The sequence below is a fragment of the Suillus fuscotomentosus genome, assembly GCF_016647785.1.
Source record: "Suillus fuscotomentosus strain FC203 chromosome Unknown F5891scaffold_1, whole genome shotgun sequence".
Taxonomy (NCBI): domain Eukaryota; kingdom Fungi; phylum Basidiomycota; class Agaricomycetes; order Boletales; family Suillaceae; genus Suillus; species Suillus fuscotomentosus.
Window position 1 is genome coordinate 1,559,368 of NW_024539513.1, and position 15,692 is coordinate 1,575,059.

The 15,692-nt window shown below is 44.9% G+C and overlaps 4 protein-coding genes across 4 annotated transcripts; all 4 read right to left on the minus strand.

Moving 5' to 3' along the window:
• Positions 1–40: 40 nt before the first annotated feature.
• Positions 41–3,740, minus strand: F5891DRAFT_994236 (P-loop containing nucleoside triphosphate hydrolase protein). Its single transcript, XM_041378284.1, has 24 exons — positions 3,244–3,740; positions 3,133–3,184; positions 3,005–3,076; positions 2,927–2,953; positions 2,778–2,872; positions 2,670–2,728; positions 2,531–2,619; positions 2,243–2,483; positions 2,131–2,191; positions 2,046–2,082; positions 1,880–1,983; positions 1,807–1,827; positions 1,695–1,754; positions 1,509–1,639; positions 1,418–1,455; positions 1,321–1,367; positions 1,105–1,266; positions 974–1,042; positions 785–925; positions 639–735; positions 568–591; positions 423–518; positions 313–372; positions 41–260 (listed from the first exon to the last, which is right to left on the minus strand). Exons 1-24 carry the CDS (start codon positions 3,597–3,599, stop codon positions 225–227), a joined length of 2,175 nt encoding a protein of 724 aa, XP_041234200.1. The 5' UTR covers positions 3,600–3,740; the 3' UTR covers positions 41–224.
• A 448-nt stretch (positions 3,741–4,188) lies between these two features.
• Positions 4,189–5,356, minus strand: F5891DRAFT_22258 (NO signaling/Golgi transport ligand-binding domain-containing protein). Its single transcript, XM_041370977.1, has 5 exons — positions 4,934–5,356; positions 4,772–4,889; positions 4,628–4,720; positions 4,479–4,572; positions 4,189–4,421 (listed from the first exon to the last, which is right to left on the minus strand). The coding sequence occupies exons 1-5, from the start codon at positions 5,263–5,265 to the stop codon at positions 4,387–4,389; spliced, it is 672 nt and encodes a 223-aa protein (XP_041234201.1). The 5' UTR covers positions 5,266–5,356; the 3' UTR covers positions 4,189–4,386.
• Positions 5,357–5,393: 37 nt separating this feature from the next.
• On the minus strand, positions 5,394–7,537 carry F5891DRAFT_994252 (thiolase-like protein). The gene is made up of 12 exons (XM_041378285.1): positions 7,414–7,537; positions 7,335–7,361; positions 7,242–7,281; positions 7,120–7,187; positions 6,730–7,075; positions 6,550–6,680; positions 6,239–6,502; positions 6,117–6,191; positions 5,974–6,070; positions 5,909–5,923; positions 5,692–5,848; positions 5,394–5,640 (listed from the first exon to the last, which is right to left on the minus strand). The coding sequence occupies exons 1-12, from the start codon at positions 7,474–7,476 to the stop codon at positions 5,532–5,534; spliced, it is 1,392 nt and encodes a 463-aa protein (XP_041234202.1). The 5' UTR covers positions 7,477–7,537; the 3' UTR covers positions 5,394–5,531.
• Positions 7,538–8,069: 532 nt separating this feature from the next.
• Positions 8,070–8,877, minus strand: F5891DRAFT_994260 (uncharacterized protein). Its single transcript, XM_041378286.1, has 2 exons — positions 8,780–8,877; positions 8,070–8,721 (listed from the first exon to the last, which is right to left on the minus strand). Exon 2 carries the CDS (start codon positions 8,559–8,561, stop codon positions 8,217–8,219), a length of 345 nt encoding a protein of 114 aa, XP_041234203.1. The 5' UTR covers positions 8,562–8,721; positions 8,780–8,877; the 3' UTR covers positions 8,070–8,216.
• Positions 8,878–15,692: the final 6,815 nt, after the last annotated feature.

A 15,692-nucleotide genomic window follows, 5' to 3' on the forward strand; every position in this document is an offset into this window, starting at 1 on the left:
AGACTCTTGGGTTGGGGGAAGTGAAGATAAAATAACCCCACAAATTTTGAAACTTTACATAAGGAATAGTTGTCTGATTCGTATAAAAGCCGAGTGAAATGGCAACGACTCTGAACTGACATTCAATGACTTCGATTCGTCTCATTTCTCGAATATTTGGAATAGATTGAGCGACGTGAAGTGATGACTGATCAGGATCACCATACTACATACACAATCTACCATCATGGCCGAGCTTTGATGTTGCTCACAATGATGCTCTGTGACCGGAATATCAATGTATGATCTTGGCCTATATAATGCTGTGCAAACCTTATATGCTTGTACATCACCCTTGAACTTGGTGACTACATGATCAGCGCACACCCATAGCTAGACAAACTTAGACAGCGGCCAAGATACATCAATTTGCATGTGCTTACCTCCTTTGCAACTGTAGTGATGAATCGCTCGTCGTGAGAGATAACAATCACTCCGCCATTCCAAGTGCTCAACGCCGCCATCAGCGCATCCAGACCCTTCATTGAACTGTCAGTAGAAGTGGAGAAATATGTATATGCGCTGTACCTCGATATCTAAGTGGTTAGTAGGCTGGTAGGTATCAGCGGCAACAATAAACCGTAACCTTTTGTACTCGCCTCATCCAACAATAATATATGAGGATTTTGCAATGATAAGGCAGCGAACGCGACACGAGACTTCTGACCTCCAGAAAGTGTGCCAATCAGCTGGAGCCTGTCGTCCTTGAAACAAACTGCAAGTAGATCATAAGAAGTTTGCGCACCCCGTCATTCCACTGATCTGGAAATTGCCTAGGTGGCCTCGATATTCTTGTTCTGTCTTTCCTGGGAACCTAGAGGCTAAAAACTGTACAGGAGACATCGCAGGATCGAGTGTATCAACATGATGTTGTGAAAAATATCCTCTACAAAACAAGTAAGCAGGTGATGAATCAAACGCAGTGACAACTCACATCCGCAAACGACCATTCCGATTCAAGTCGCCACTCAAGGGTCTAAGCTCCGCAGTTAGAAGTTTGATACTACGTATCCCGACCAATTTTTAGTTGTATTGGAGCTTTTCGAGGGACATAGGACCACTTACAGGGTTGATTTTCCAGCTCCGTTCGCGCCAACAATAGCTATTCGCGAATCCAACCCTACATCGATGTTGATTCCTTGGAGGAGAAGGTTTTCAGGTGTATACCCAAAGGTGACCTCAGACAATTGGAGCAATGGTGGCGATATCTTCTCTGCTTCGGGGAATCTAATTGCCAGAATGTCATTCTGCTGCACTTGGAACAAGAACGATTTGCCGCACTTGAAAGTTTCACCCTCTTCTTCCTCTGGAGGCTCTAAGTCAGGGAGCTACAAAACGGTCGGTCAAGGATTACAACGAAGTCGTGCAACACGCCCACCTTTTCCAACATTTTAATTCTCATCTGTGCCTGCGAAGCTATACAAAAACGTGTTGGAAAATCATAGCAACTGCCGAGTTCATATTCCTACCTCTGGCTGCATTATATCTCCACTTGTCAATGAAAGCCTGTAGGTGCTTCCGGTAATCCATTTGTGTTTCGTATTCTTTTCGCATATTGCGGTCCCGTTCAGATTTCGTTGAGTAGAACTGGGTGAAATTCCTGCGAATTGACTGTTGTTAGAAATTACGCCCGTCTACGAATGAATGAGACGAACCCCTTATAATAGTCTAGTCTACCAGAATGCTGGTGCACGATATCAGTCGCAACAGCATCTCTGCAGACAATCGTATTTTAGGCGTAACCAACGAAGATTGCTGCACACTCACAAGAACGCACGATCGTGAGATCTGTCGAAAGCGTGAGAAAAATAATATCAACTCGTACACCCGCTCAACTGACACAACAAGCAACGTCCCGGGCCATGTTTGAAGGTAATCTTCTAACCAAGCTAGTGCATTTAGATCGATGTGATTTGAAGGCTCATCGAGCAAAAGAAGAGCAGGCTACATCCAATTGTAGGTGCTTCAGACCTCGGTATTAAACAATCAGGACTTGAACAACGCACCTTCACAAACAGTGCACGTGCTAGTGCGAGTCGCATTCTGAGCCCGAGATATCAGACATTGCCATGACCAATTGATTTGACTTACCTCCAACCTCCACTAAATGTTCTTGTAGGCTTAGATTGGTCTGCCTCGCTGAAACCCAGCCCTGAAGACTTCGTATCATAACCTATTATTTGACATAAAAACATCAACATACCTGCGAGAAGAGTGGCTGCCCTCGAAGGACCACTCTCTGCATCCATATCACTTAAACGAGCGTGCACTTCCGCCAGTCTTGATGAAGCCTCCTCCCTAGCATCCTCGAACCGTTTGTCGTCACCTTCCTTTTCCAGAGTAGCCAGGCGAGCATTCAAAGAACCTTCCTCCTTCAACAGGTGATCTCTCCAGACGTCTGCTTTAAGAACGGAATCGAGAGCGGTTGTATCATCCCCAACAATCTATACCGAGTTCGTGCACAGGCTCATATTAGAACACGGTGACTTACCTCCTGCTCCACGAACAATATAGTAATATGCGCGGGAATAGGTACTTCCCGCATAGCGATATGCTTCAAAAGGGTGGACTTTCCGACACCTGATGAAATCGTACAGTCATGCCGATAGGTGATCAAGTATAAAGCGTACCATTGCGACCTATGAGCCCATACCGACGACCATACGCCAATGTAAGGCTTGCTCCTGAACTAAGGAGATACCTAAGAACAAGTAACAGCAATCAAAAGTGAAACGCACAGTATACGATTGGAACCAAAATTGACGTCAATTGAGGGTAGATGTATATCTTTGCTCTTGTTTTTGGCAGCATTTGCCGCTTCCAAGGGGTTGATCTGAAATAAGTCGTTGAATGATCAAATTGAAAGAAGCAAACACAAGTGAATCACCTTCATGAACATCTCTTCATAATTTTGCTGCCAAACCCATGATCAAAATGATTTAGAGATATAAATATGTCAACTGACCTGCTTGCGGTGCTGATCAAGAAGTTTGGATCCTTCGTACAGGTCACGACGAGCGCGTTTCTCGATCTTGGCCTGAAAAGCCGCCGTTACATCATGGCCGTACGACGCAGATAGCCGTTTGTGCTTACCTTGAGTTTGGCTTCCTGTTTCTCAAGCTTTTTTACATCTACCCTGGATGCTCTGTGGAGGAGCATCACTGAGTTCGAGGCAAGTATAACGATGAAAAGGTATAGGCTCACTTTCCCTTATTGATGCTCTCAAGGTCTACACCTTCTCCAAGCCCAATGGTATTCGACATAGCACCGACCTTGCTCATGTCCATAACTTTGTCAAGCTTCATCAGCTTTGGTCGACCGCTATTTCTCGCTCGTGCACTCAGCTGCTCAGCAAGGAGATCCCGGAGGCGCGCCATCAACCTCTTGACGTCGTCTGGATGACTCATACCCAATGAATCCAGAATGTCATTGGCAACCTGAAGAACATCCTCCTCTTCACCAGCGTCATCAACTAGATAACCTGAAAGATACTGCACGATGAGTTCTTCCGTACCAGGGAAGATGGAGCGTATTTCTTCTGCAATCTCTACAGAGGCCATCTTTCTTCGCCAGTATAAGATAAAAAGATGCTGGGTCCTGACAGAAAGAGATGTACTACTACTGGCTAGATGGCCAAATATAGAATGTGCTACTAGTAGTTGCGGAGCCTGCGCCGACGTAAGATACACACTCAAACAATTTTCAAAGCTTTAAAGCTGACATCCACTGCTGCTCCAAATCCCCAAAATCTCTATCTGCATCTACTTCCACTTGGGCAAAATGCGGCCCTTTTCTTCTGCCTCAACGAGTTCGATAAATCTTCACAAATCACATAAATGTGGAACGAGCCCCACGTATGCCGTCGTACGTGATGTTACTTACGCCATCCTGCATCATGAAGTTATGTTCAAAGTCACAAGCAAGAAGAAAATCACCGGAGGCGTTTTCTGACTTGAAAGATGGCCATGTCATTACTTTGTGCACCGTTCCGATAAACCTGCAATCGCAACGAGGATCTTACTGATCCTGATACATTTGCGATTGCAAGGAGAAACTTGGCTGAGGATCACCGACTTCAGATGTTCTCGTTCGTGAAACAAATTCATCTGGTAGAAAGAGAGTAGTGTGTAGTGAAGTTTGTAGCCGGAAACGCGAGAACTGACTCAAGACCCGATCCTTCCTTCGAGTCACATTGCCTACGTGCTGTCCATCTTACCACTTGGTGATCCCAACACCTTCAACCGTTTGACTGAGCTTTCAGCAACGGGATTCGCATTCAGCAGCAACTTCACAACTCGGGCTACCACGGATTGACGTGTTATTTGAGGCTAATATAGTGTTACGGATTTATGTGTTTTTTGGTAGTTTGATCTGGAAGGTACCTAATTAACGATCGTCAGTACAGTATGATACACCATGATATTCGAAAGTTTGCGTACACTGAGGTAAAGTGGTGATTTCAGGAACTACCGTCCCTTGAAAACCGATTCGAGACAATGCACCTCGAATAATCCCAGCAGGAAGTGCAACATACTTTGAGATACGTCAAAGCATATAAAAGTGTGATCAATTTAAACTATTGACATACCAGCTTGGCTCGCTTAAGAGCTTCTTGTCGACCCTCCCATGAAGAAATTCGAGTAATTGGCTTGAAAGCGTTATCTTGAAGAACATAGACCCCCTACGAATATTTCAAACGCCAAATGTCCGAAGTCGTGAATCAATTGCTTACCCTGTGATTCGTACGCAAGTTATCGACTTGTTTATCCCAGCAAGAAACCCAAAGATCCTTGCAAACAAACTTGATAACGTCCAGAGAGTCACTGAATAATGGGCGATCACGGCAAAGCCTTGAAGGCAATTAGGATGAGAAATTGCCTTTGAGACACCGTACCTCTCCACAAAGTTACCCCCAATGTGCATACCGATAGCTTCCAGCCTAGATCTCACTCCCTCGTCCTCATCCGCAGGCCCTGATATCTTACCTGACGTGCTACTAGTACTGTCTCTCGGATTCTGTTGTTTGGCGGTTGTCGGTGGTGGTGGAACCAAACCAGCTTCGACCATGTCGCGCTCTATTTTTTTTGCTCGAGCAGAAGCGACTGCTGATGAGACACGAAGGGCATTCACAGCTTCGATCAATAAGTAGTCCATGGCTGCACCATCGACCATTCTAGCAGGAGGGTCAGCAAGGGTGCCGAGGGCGCTGACCGGTGCTGCCTGCATCTGAGGAGAATATGCCGTGTAATAGGAACTTCGGACAGAAAGAAGGCAGGTCTACAGATGCTCACTGACAGCACTCGTGAGGTTTGAAGTATACGTCTTATGTAAGTACAGATCCCTAGCTATAAGGAGTAGCCCAATAAAGTGTTTTCCTTTGGTTTTCTTTATGATCCAGACTCATCTACCAAAATATCTTCCGCTTCATTGGCATACTAGATTACGGATCGATAACACAAGAAGATACAAATATAAGATATTTCATAGGCTTTTCAAAGTTTTGCATGCTGAAGGACAAACTTCGATGATTTCTTCGACTTGACTTTGTCGACATCTGCAAGCGTAACAGGCCGGCATTCATAAGCGTGATTGTATCCTAGCCTGGTATATCACGCAGGTTAGTGAACTATATTCAAATAAGGGTATGCTTACCTAGCCTGGCTGTCAATACCCCCCGCTTTGTAAAACTCAGGTCTGCGGAGTAGACTAACGACCACTGCACCCCCAATACCAATATTGTGAACAAGACCGAATTTTCCCCGTTTGTCCGGAATGTCGAATAAGCCAGGTGCTTGCATAGGTCCTGCCACTATACATCAATTGCGTTAGGAAAACGACGGAGAGCAAACAGATTGATCGCCACACGAACAATTACGCAATTGCACTGCCAAAGCGATGAGAATAATATCGCCAACTTAATAGAATGCTACTCACTTGTTATATAAAAATGCATACCCAGACCAGTAGCCCCGAGTGGATGTCCTTTGGCTTCAAGACCGCCGCTCGGGTTTACAACATACTTGCCGCCATACTACAGAAGGTTCAGTTACTTCCCAATTGAAAGAGAAAACTCTGACCGTATTGTCACCCCTTTCGACCATCTTATGGGCCTCGTCAGGGGCACAAAGTCCAAGTGCAGGATATGTAATGAGCTAAGGGAGGGTCATGCGCCAGACCATGTAAGGAAAGGCGTACTTACTTCGTTTGCGGAAAAACAGTCATGCAGCTCAACCACGCCAACCAAGTCACGCCCTTCACCATCGGCAAAGCCAGCGTCTTTAAATACATTGTCAGCACATCGCTTCGACATCCCGTAACCGGCAACATCCATAGCGCTCTCAGCATCATACGCAGCAGGGTCGTCCGTCTCAAGGCCTTGCGCAACTATTTCAATGGCTTGATTCTCCAATCCATGGGCATGTACAAAGTCTTCTGATGCAACGATACAGCAGGCTGCACCATCCTGATGCATGGTGAGTGTTGAGTACTTGAGAACGGGAGGACCGTTACCGATGTAGGACTGCACATGAACTTCGTGAGTTGAGCATTAATTTTAGGTGCTTGTAGGACTTGTTCAACCGTCCATCCGTTACGGAATTGTGAATATGGGTTCTTGACGGAGTGTGCGTGATTCTTTGCGGCTAGAATACGTTTTGAACACATATTTTTAATACGAGCGCTGGATAATACCTATCATGGCCAAGTGTTTGACTTCGGCACCGAATTTATCCATATACTCTTGCCCTGCGTTGCCAAACATTCGCGGAGCACCTGGACCAAAGTTTGTTCCGGAAGTTAGGGTCTTTTCGAGGTCTACGGTCCGCTTATGGAACAAGAGAGTCGGTGGTGGCCTGTCGGGAAAGTTGGTCCCAAGACTACCCGCCGCCATACGCTCAAAGCCCAATGCGAGGGCACAGTCGACCAGACCTGACTTGACAGCATTGTTCGCATGGAACAGTGCAGTACTTCCGGTCGAACAATTATTATTCACGTTGGTGATGGGTATCCCAGTCATTCCAAGGCCATAAAGAGCTCGCTATACCGATTAGCATCGTAAAACTGAATTAAAGAGTGTCATACTTGACCGCTCGTAGAATCACCATAGCAGTAACCCACAAATGCAGTTTGCACTGCATCGTATGTGATACCTAGGAAGTTCGAATTGTGGTTTTGAACAAATTGTCTCTTCATGCATGACTCACCAGCATCGAGCAGCGCCTTTGTCCCTGCTTCAAGTCCCATCTATACATAAATGGAATCTGTAATCATTCGTTTCTTGTACTCATTCTGCTTACATCCTCCGTTGTCCTCTGCCCTCTAGGCTGCGTATCGAATGAATTGAATACTAGAGACTGGCAAGATTGAATTATTGACCTTTATGAATGCCGTGCATCCACAGCCGACGATAAAAGTCCTCTGGAACTTGTTTTGAGGCATGTTAAAACGTCGCGTCACGATACGTCAGGTGCAAACAAAGGATGCGAGTCGTATCACTGCACTAGTACTAGTACTCACTACTCATCACGGAACCAAATATATATAGGACTGTCCGGTAACTTAAAAGCCGTAACCGGTCCTCGGAACTCAGTTCGACAAAGCATTTGAAACTTGTACCTATTGCATTTGATTTCTGTGGCGGTATCAATCTGTATTATGTAACTGTAGCAGCTGGGTGATCGAGCGCATCTGATATCCACCATCCGACCGCATCCAGCCGCCCATCCGCAGCATAATTGTCGGAAATTTCCCACCTTGAGTCATTTGCAATGACTAGGGTTCGGCGTTGCCGAATCTGACCTTGCTTGCCTGCATGGTCTCGGATTTTTCTCAAGTTGTCGTCACCTACTGCAGCTATGATATCTTTCATTGTTAATTTATCCAGGGCAGATTTGAGCTGTTGCGACATGGTTCAAAAACTGTAAACTGCATCGGTAATGTCATGACATACAGCCACATTCAACATTTATTGATATTTATTATTGTTTATTATTGGCAGTTAGTCCGTCAGATTTTGTCAGATGGCATACTAGACTAGGGGTCGGCGTTGCCAACGTGGACCTTGCTCACATTCTGTCTTTTTCTAGCTCTATCGTGCTCGTTTAGTCTGGCTTCGCCCCAGGATTTCTTCTGACATCACTATATAGCTACTACTACATTGTTTCTTTCAGTGTACTGCACTATGGTACCTTGTTTTCTGTCAGACTGTCTGTCCTCGAGAAACACTTTTTCGTTTCCTCCGCGAGTCGCTCAATCCTGTTATCTTCTATCCGAAGGTCTTCGTTTGGATGTTGAAGGAATAGATCATTGTCGAAGTCTCTGAGAAGACGTATGCATTCTCGGCCATGACTTCTGGATAGTGCGACATATGCATTGAAGGGAGATAGGCGAAAACATGTCGTTCTTCCAATGTCCACTAAAACGTGATCAATCGTCTGTCCTTGTGCTTTAAAGTCGGTAAATGCGTAAGCTGGTGTTACAGGGAGTTGACGCCGCGTGATTCTTGTAGAAGGACCTGTGCCCATGGAAAATTTAATTTCGCAAGGTAACACTGGTATGTGCTGAGGCAGAAGTCCGTGCAATGGCGGTAAATCGCAGAAGTCGAGGTGAATGATAACAAATGCAGGGGGATAACGCAAGAATGCTCTCTTTGCTTCCACAGTGTTGCTCCCAATCTTTGGCTCTCTGGGATCCAGAACGATATCAGTAATTCTCAGTCTATACTCACTGAAAATGAAAGCACATTGATTGTCTGAGGTACTTAGCAGTTCAAATACGCTAGGTTGCATGGTGTTTCGATAGATAGATAGTAAATATGATGTTTAGGGTCGCGGCGTAAAATTATAGGATTAATTTTTATTTATTCATCACATTATTACCAACATATTAACAAAAAAGGGAGTTGTCCGAAAACGACGAATATTGGAAGGGAAGCGCACTAGCTTCGCCCTGTGGGCGGAGCTCTGGGCGCGAGGGAGTTGCACGGTGTCACAACCCAATAACGAATTAACGCTGGGCAGAGACTAGGACTCAAACAAAGAATAATCACGCAGAGGAAGTAGGCAGCAGGTACGTCTTGGTATTGCTCACTTGGAGATACAAGAGGTTTGAACTAAAGAACTACTGACTACGACGAGCTACCTATATACACATATTGAAACTGAGATCGAAACTGAGTATGAACTAACTAACCAATCAGAATAATTAAAGGTATCGTACGATTCTATATATAACTATGATGTCATAACATGTGCCGCAGCCGCAGTAAGACTCTGGAACATTCCAAGAGTGTCGCGAGGCATGACGTCAACATCTTCGGCATTGTCCGATCGATCACGTGACTCTGGTAATTCTACAATAGACGCAATAATAGGAACTTCTTCAACAGTAAACATATTCTTAGGAACAGGCGCTGTGACTGGGCGCTTAAAGGACTTAGAATTAAGGAATGAATAATGGTTTGTATTTGGAACTCGTGACATTACCCCCTTTCTAGGATGAGCGTCATCGCGAATGAAACTAGGACGAATAAACTTCTTGCGCCATTCCAAAAACTCTTGGGTTTCGAATACCGATTTGTTAATTTTGCGGGGATTTAATGCTTTCGGATTTTGCCGGTGAAATTCTTGAACTTTCAACCGTGCATTCTCAAGGTTTTCCTCAGGTTCCCATGTCGCTTCTTCTATCGGATATCCTTCCCACTCTACTAGGTATTGGAGTTTTGATCTGTGCAGTCTCGAGTCTAGGACTTTTCGTACTATCCATTCGGAATCGCCTTCTGATAAGATCTCTGGCGGCGGACGATGATGTGGAAGTCTTTGGACTAAGGTCGAGGGGGAATGCGGAGTGAGTAATTCTACATGGAATACCGGATGAATCTGATATTTTGCTGGAAGGTTCAGGCGGTAATTTACGTCACCCGTCTTCTCTAGCACTTCAAACGGACCAAGTCGTCGATCGGAGAGTTTCTTATTTGGTCTTTTCTGACGGATATTTTTGGCATTGAGCCAGACCAGATCTCCTTTCTTGAATTGTGGTACGTCTTTTACTCCTCTATCGTAGAATCTCTTCATCCGCTCATTCGCCATTCGCAGCATACTTTCTGCGTCTTCCTTCGCCTCTTTCATTACATCCACTCGTTCATCAGCTGCAGGTACTTTAGAATTGGAAATTGGTGAAAAAGTGAACTCTGGATCGTATCCGTAGAGTACTTTGAATGGACTATGACCCGTTACAGTGACAGAGTTATTGTGAGCGAATTCTGCTATCGGAAGCCAGTCTACCCAATCATTTTGGCGGTAAGACGTGAACATTCTCAGATATTGCTCTACTTCTTGGTTGATTCTCTCTGTTTGTCTGTCTGTCTGAGGATGATAAGCCGTTGACATGTTCCATTTTATGCCTAGGCGTTTCGACACTTGTCCCATAAACTTGGAGACGAATTGTGTTCCTCTGTCCGATATCACCTGTTTCGGAGTTCCATGGTGTTTCCATACGTTATCTAAGAAAAGTTTCGCGATTCCTCGAGCGTCAACTTCCTTTTTCGTAGGCATGATGTGTGTTTGTTTCGTGTATCGATCAACGACAACAAAAATAGAATCGAACCCTTCGCTTTTAGGCAAATCTACTATCAAATCACAAGTGATTGATTGCCAAGGTCCCGCTGGTATTTCATTTGGTTTAAGCGGACCATGTGGTTGCGTTGGGTGAATCTTCGTTGCTCTGCATCTATCACAGCCATCTACGTAATCGTGGACATACTTCGTCATTGAAGGCCACCAATAATTTCTGGAAATTAACTCTAAGGTTTTGGCACGTCCAGGGTGTCCAGCCGGTGGAGAGTCATGAAACAACTCCAATATCTCTCGGCGGATCTCTTTATCATTTGGAACGTAAACCAGTCCTCGGAATAACACCAATCCATCCTCCACATTCCACTCTTCGACTCCTCTACGCAATTGTACCGGTGCTGCTTTTAGCATTTGTAGCGCTTTAGCGACTTTGGGCTCTTGTTCTGTGCATTGCCTTATCTTTCTCAGCAATTGTTTTTCTCCTTGCACTAGAACTTGACCTCTTTTAGCAGCTTTTACAGTAAAAAACTCCGGTTTTAACAAAATGCGATCAGAATTGTCGTTTTCTACCCCCCCTCTGTGGTCTTCTCTCCGAGAAAGCTTATCGGCCTTATCGTTGACTACACCAGGCTTATGTTGGAGCGTAAATTCATACTCCGCCAGGAACAAACTCCATCTGGCTTGCCTTCTTGTCAACTTTTGGCTCGTCATAAAGTACTCGAGATTTTTATGATCCGTCCAGATCTCCACATGGTGAGGTTTTCCCTGCACATAGTGCCTCCACTCCTCCAACGCTCGAATGATTGCAAGTAACTCTTTGTCATGGATGTCATAATTTCTTTCTGCATCGTTCATTGACTTAGAGTAATATGCCACGGGGTGCCATAGGTCATCTTCCATCAGTTGAGATAGAACCGCTCCAGTTGCATAATCAGAAGCATCGGTTTCTATTTTCATTTTCTTCTCAACGTCAGGCATTACTAGGATCGGAGCTGATGTAAACCTTGACTTCAGTTCATGAAAAGCATCTTGCTGTTTCTCTGTCCAATCCCATTTGACATCTTTCCGTAATAAATCATTCATTGGTCTAGCAATGTCTGAGAACCCGAAGATAAATCTTCTGTAGAAGTTGGCGAAGCCCATAAATGCTTGTATATCTTTAACGCATTTGGGTACAGGCCATTTCATTACTCCTTCTACTTTCACAGGGTCCATTCGAACACCACCCTTCTCCACTATCAACCCGAGGAACTCGACTTCTGTCTGTTCGAAGCTACACTTTTCAGGCTTCAGATACAGATTGTTCTCTTTTAGTCGTTTTAGTACCTCTCGTACAACTTTTCGGTGTTGCTCCCTATTGCCATTTGTGAACACGAGGATATCATCGATATAGACAACTACAGTCTTTCCATCAATTAAATCTCTGAATATCTCGTTCATCATGGTTTGAAACATGGCAGGGGAGTTTGTTAAACCGAAGTACATCACGGTTGGTTCATGGTGACCAAACGGCGTTTTGAAGGCCACCTTCCACTCATCTCCTTCTTTCATGCGAATATTATTGTACCCCCATCTTACATCCATCTTGGAGTACATCGTGGCACCGGTTAAAGCATCAATCAAATCTTGAGATCTCGGTAGCGGATATGCATTTTTAACCGTCTTCTCATTGAGCTTTCTATAGTCCATCACCGGTCTTAACTTGCCATCCTTTTTGGCCACAAAGAAGAAAGGTGCTGCGACTGGAGATTGTGAATTTCTTATACGTCCCAGTGCAGTCTCGGCTTTTAACCAATCTTTCAAAGTGTCCATCTCCTTGGGTGATAAGGGGTAGGGTTTCGCATTCGGCGGAAGATCGCCATCGTCTTTAAGATCTATCGCATGATCCCATTTCTTTCTTTCAGGGAAGCGCTTAGATTCTTCTTCTGAGAAAACTCCCAGGTACTCGTGAAGCCAATCGGGAACCATCTCTTCGACCGATTTCTTCACCTTCGTTGCTTCTTCTGCAACCTTCTGCTCCGTGGCAACCGAGGCTTTATACTTGATCCATTCTCCAGGATACTCTTCGTCTTCTATTTCCTCAACTGTCGCCCTTTTCATCGCCATGTCTTCTTCGTCATCCTCTTCTGTGGGAATCAGATCTGGCACTTCTTCTATCTTTTTTTGTTCTTTTCTTTTTTCTTTTTTCTTTATTTTTTTGTCTTTGTTCTTTTTTAGTAATACATTTAACCGGGCAACGAGAAAGTGCAAAACGTCCAGCGTTCCAATCTATTTCCGGGTTGTGATATCTTAGCCAATCTATGCCAATAATAACGTCATCGCTTCCTAAGTCCGTAACCATGAAGGCTGCTTGGTCTTCAACATGGTCACCGATCTTTAGACCTAATTCAGCGTAATGAGTCATCGATCCAGCGGCATTTAACGAGCCATCAATGTTTTTAACCGGAATGGGCCTTAATAATTTATGGCACCGGACTTCATTCTTCTTCACAAACTTCTCGCTAATAAATAATGTTGATGCACCGCAATCTACCAGTGCTTTCACATCTGCTTGTCGGTTCTTTCCCTTCAACGTGATCGGAATGTAAAAATGCTCAGATTTGGATTTAATATATACTTCTGATACATCCGAGAACGTAGATAGGATAGAGAAATGATTGTTCGGGTCTAAGTTCGCAGACTTTGACTTCGACCCTTCTAAAAACCCTTGCCTTCCTTAGAGCTGACCCAGGCTTTGAACCAACTCGGGATAGGGTCTTCTTCTTTTGGCACTGTAGTAGCCTTCACCTGCACTTTTGGTGCGACTGCGTCTTTGCAGTTTCTAGCCATATGGCCTTCGCCTCCACAGCGGTAGCATTTGAAGGATCCAGTCCTTCCTTGAGGTTTTGGAGCACCTCGCTGCTTGTTGGCGTCGACGTCCATAGCGTCGCTTTCCCTGCTTGGACCAGGTTTGTATTCAGGGGTCCTGGGGCCTTGTTTAGGGGTCCACCAGATCGTCTTCTTCTTGTCCGCGTCTAGCTCTTCGAAGTTGCGTCCGATTTGGATCGCATGTTCCACCAGTTTCTTCATGGTGTTTTTGTCCTCGTAATGGACATGAGCGAGTTGTATTTTAACGCGGTCTTGAAGTCCCATTCTGAACTTCTGACGCTGGTCGTAGTCGGAAAATGAAGTGTGTGCGGCCTTTTGTCTGAAAGCGGCCGCGTACTCTGGAACTGAGGAAGATCCTTGTCTAAGGGATTCCAGTTCTCTGATCGCTTTTCCTTCGCGATCTTCTTGCCCCCACATGGCTTCTAAGTCTTCCAGGAATTTCTCCACGGTCAACTTCTCATCTCCGGTCTTTCCAAGTTTGCTAATGTAAGGTTGCGCCCATTTGGCTGCAGTACCTTTCATGAAGGAGAGCATTACTCCAATTCTTTGGCCTTCTTGGATGTTGGGCCATTGCGCAGTGTATAGCGCTACTTGGGATATCCAGACCATGAGTTCTATGGAGTCTTTTTCTCCAGTGAAGTCTTGGGGTTTGGAGTATTTGATGGAAGGGGAAGAGTTTGACGAAAGTAAGCTAGCTCCTGCAGAGCCGAATGATGGTTGTTGAGACTGTATTTTCACAGTCTCGTCTTCTTGCATTTCTAGGCGTACGCCCAGGAGTCTGTTTGCTTCTTCTAGAGCTAAATTCTTGGCTTCTAGTTCCGCTATTCTGACCCTGAAGCTTTCCGCTTGGTTTGCAAGTGACATGTGAATGTACTCAACAACCTCCTGTGGAGTGGATGGTAACACCACTGTCGGTGCAGACTGTGTAGGAGAGTTTGGTAATTCAGACATAGTGCCAGTTGTGTTCTGGAACCCGATTCACTGATGTCTGTTGAAGAGCTGCTCGTAAGGGCTCTTCCGAAAGGGAATGATGGTGAAAAGAAGAAAGTTTATGTGATGGAAAACTGAAGCGGTCCCCGATATCTGATCGGATCTACCACGTACTTCAGGATCGAAGGGTTCTTTAATCAACCCAACCGATGCTTCCCTAATACTAACTAAAAAGGATACGTAACTATACTCGATCGAGTGGGAAAAACTAGGGACAATGCAATCTCCGTTCTGAGGGTACAAGCCTAGGACAAGTTATCACTCTTCCAGCCGAAGCTTACAAGTGCGAGTCTCACTAGGGTATGTCGCTAAATCCTCGTAGGTCGAAAGCACGGTTTGTCGTCTAGACAGTTCCGCTATTGACTCGAAACGAATGCCTACGTGCGTATGAAGAAAAGGATAGGTAAAATGAAACTATAGTAACGTTGAGCAGGCAGGGTTTTGGGCCAGCACTCAAAGTTGCAGTGACACGCCTAATGTCGTGAACACCTCCGTATACTGGCGGCTGCGGTAAGACAGGGCCTGGTATAGGACTACTAACTAAGAAAGATGATAGGTATGAAAATGCGCTCAAATGAGCAAAGGGATGAAATCAAAGGATCGCAGCGGTTAAGCTGGGCAAAAGTATAACGGTTCTGTTTCGGCTGACGGTGTGATGGCTATCAACACGACCAGGCGAAAGAGAAAGAGATGCGAGAGTGTAACGCAAGAGTCGGAGTCTCCTATAGTTCAAACCTAATGTCACAACCCAATAACGAATTAACGCTGGGCAGAGACTAGGACTCAAACAAAGAATAATCACGCAGAGGAAGTAGGCAGCAGGTACGTCTTGGTATTGCTCACTTGGAGATACAAGAGGTTTGAACTAAAGAACTACTGACTACGACGAGCTACCTATATACACATATTGAAACTGAGATCGAAACTGAGTATGAACTAACTAACCAATCAGAATAATTAAAGGTATCGTACGATTCTATATATAACTATGATGTCATAACATGTGCCGCAGCCGCAGTAAGACTCTGGAACATTCCAAGAGTGTCGCGAGGCATGACGTCAACATCTTCGGCATTGTCCGATCGATCACGTGACTCTGGTAATTCTACAATAGACGCAATAATAGGAACTTCTTCAACAGTAAACATATTCTTAGGAACAGGCGCTGTGACTGGGCGCTTAAAGGACTTAGAATTAAGGAACGAATAATGGTTTGTATTTGGAACT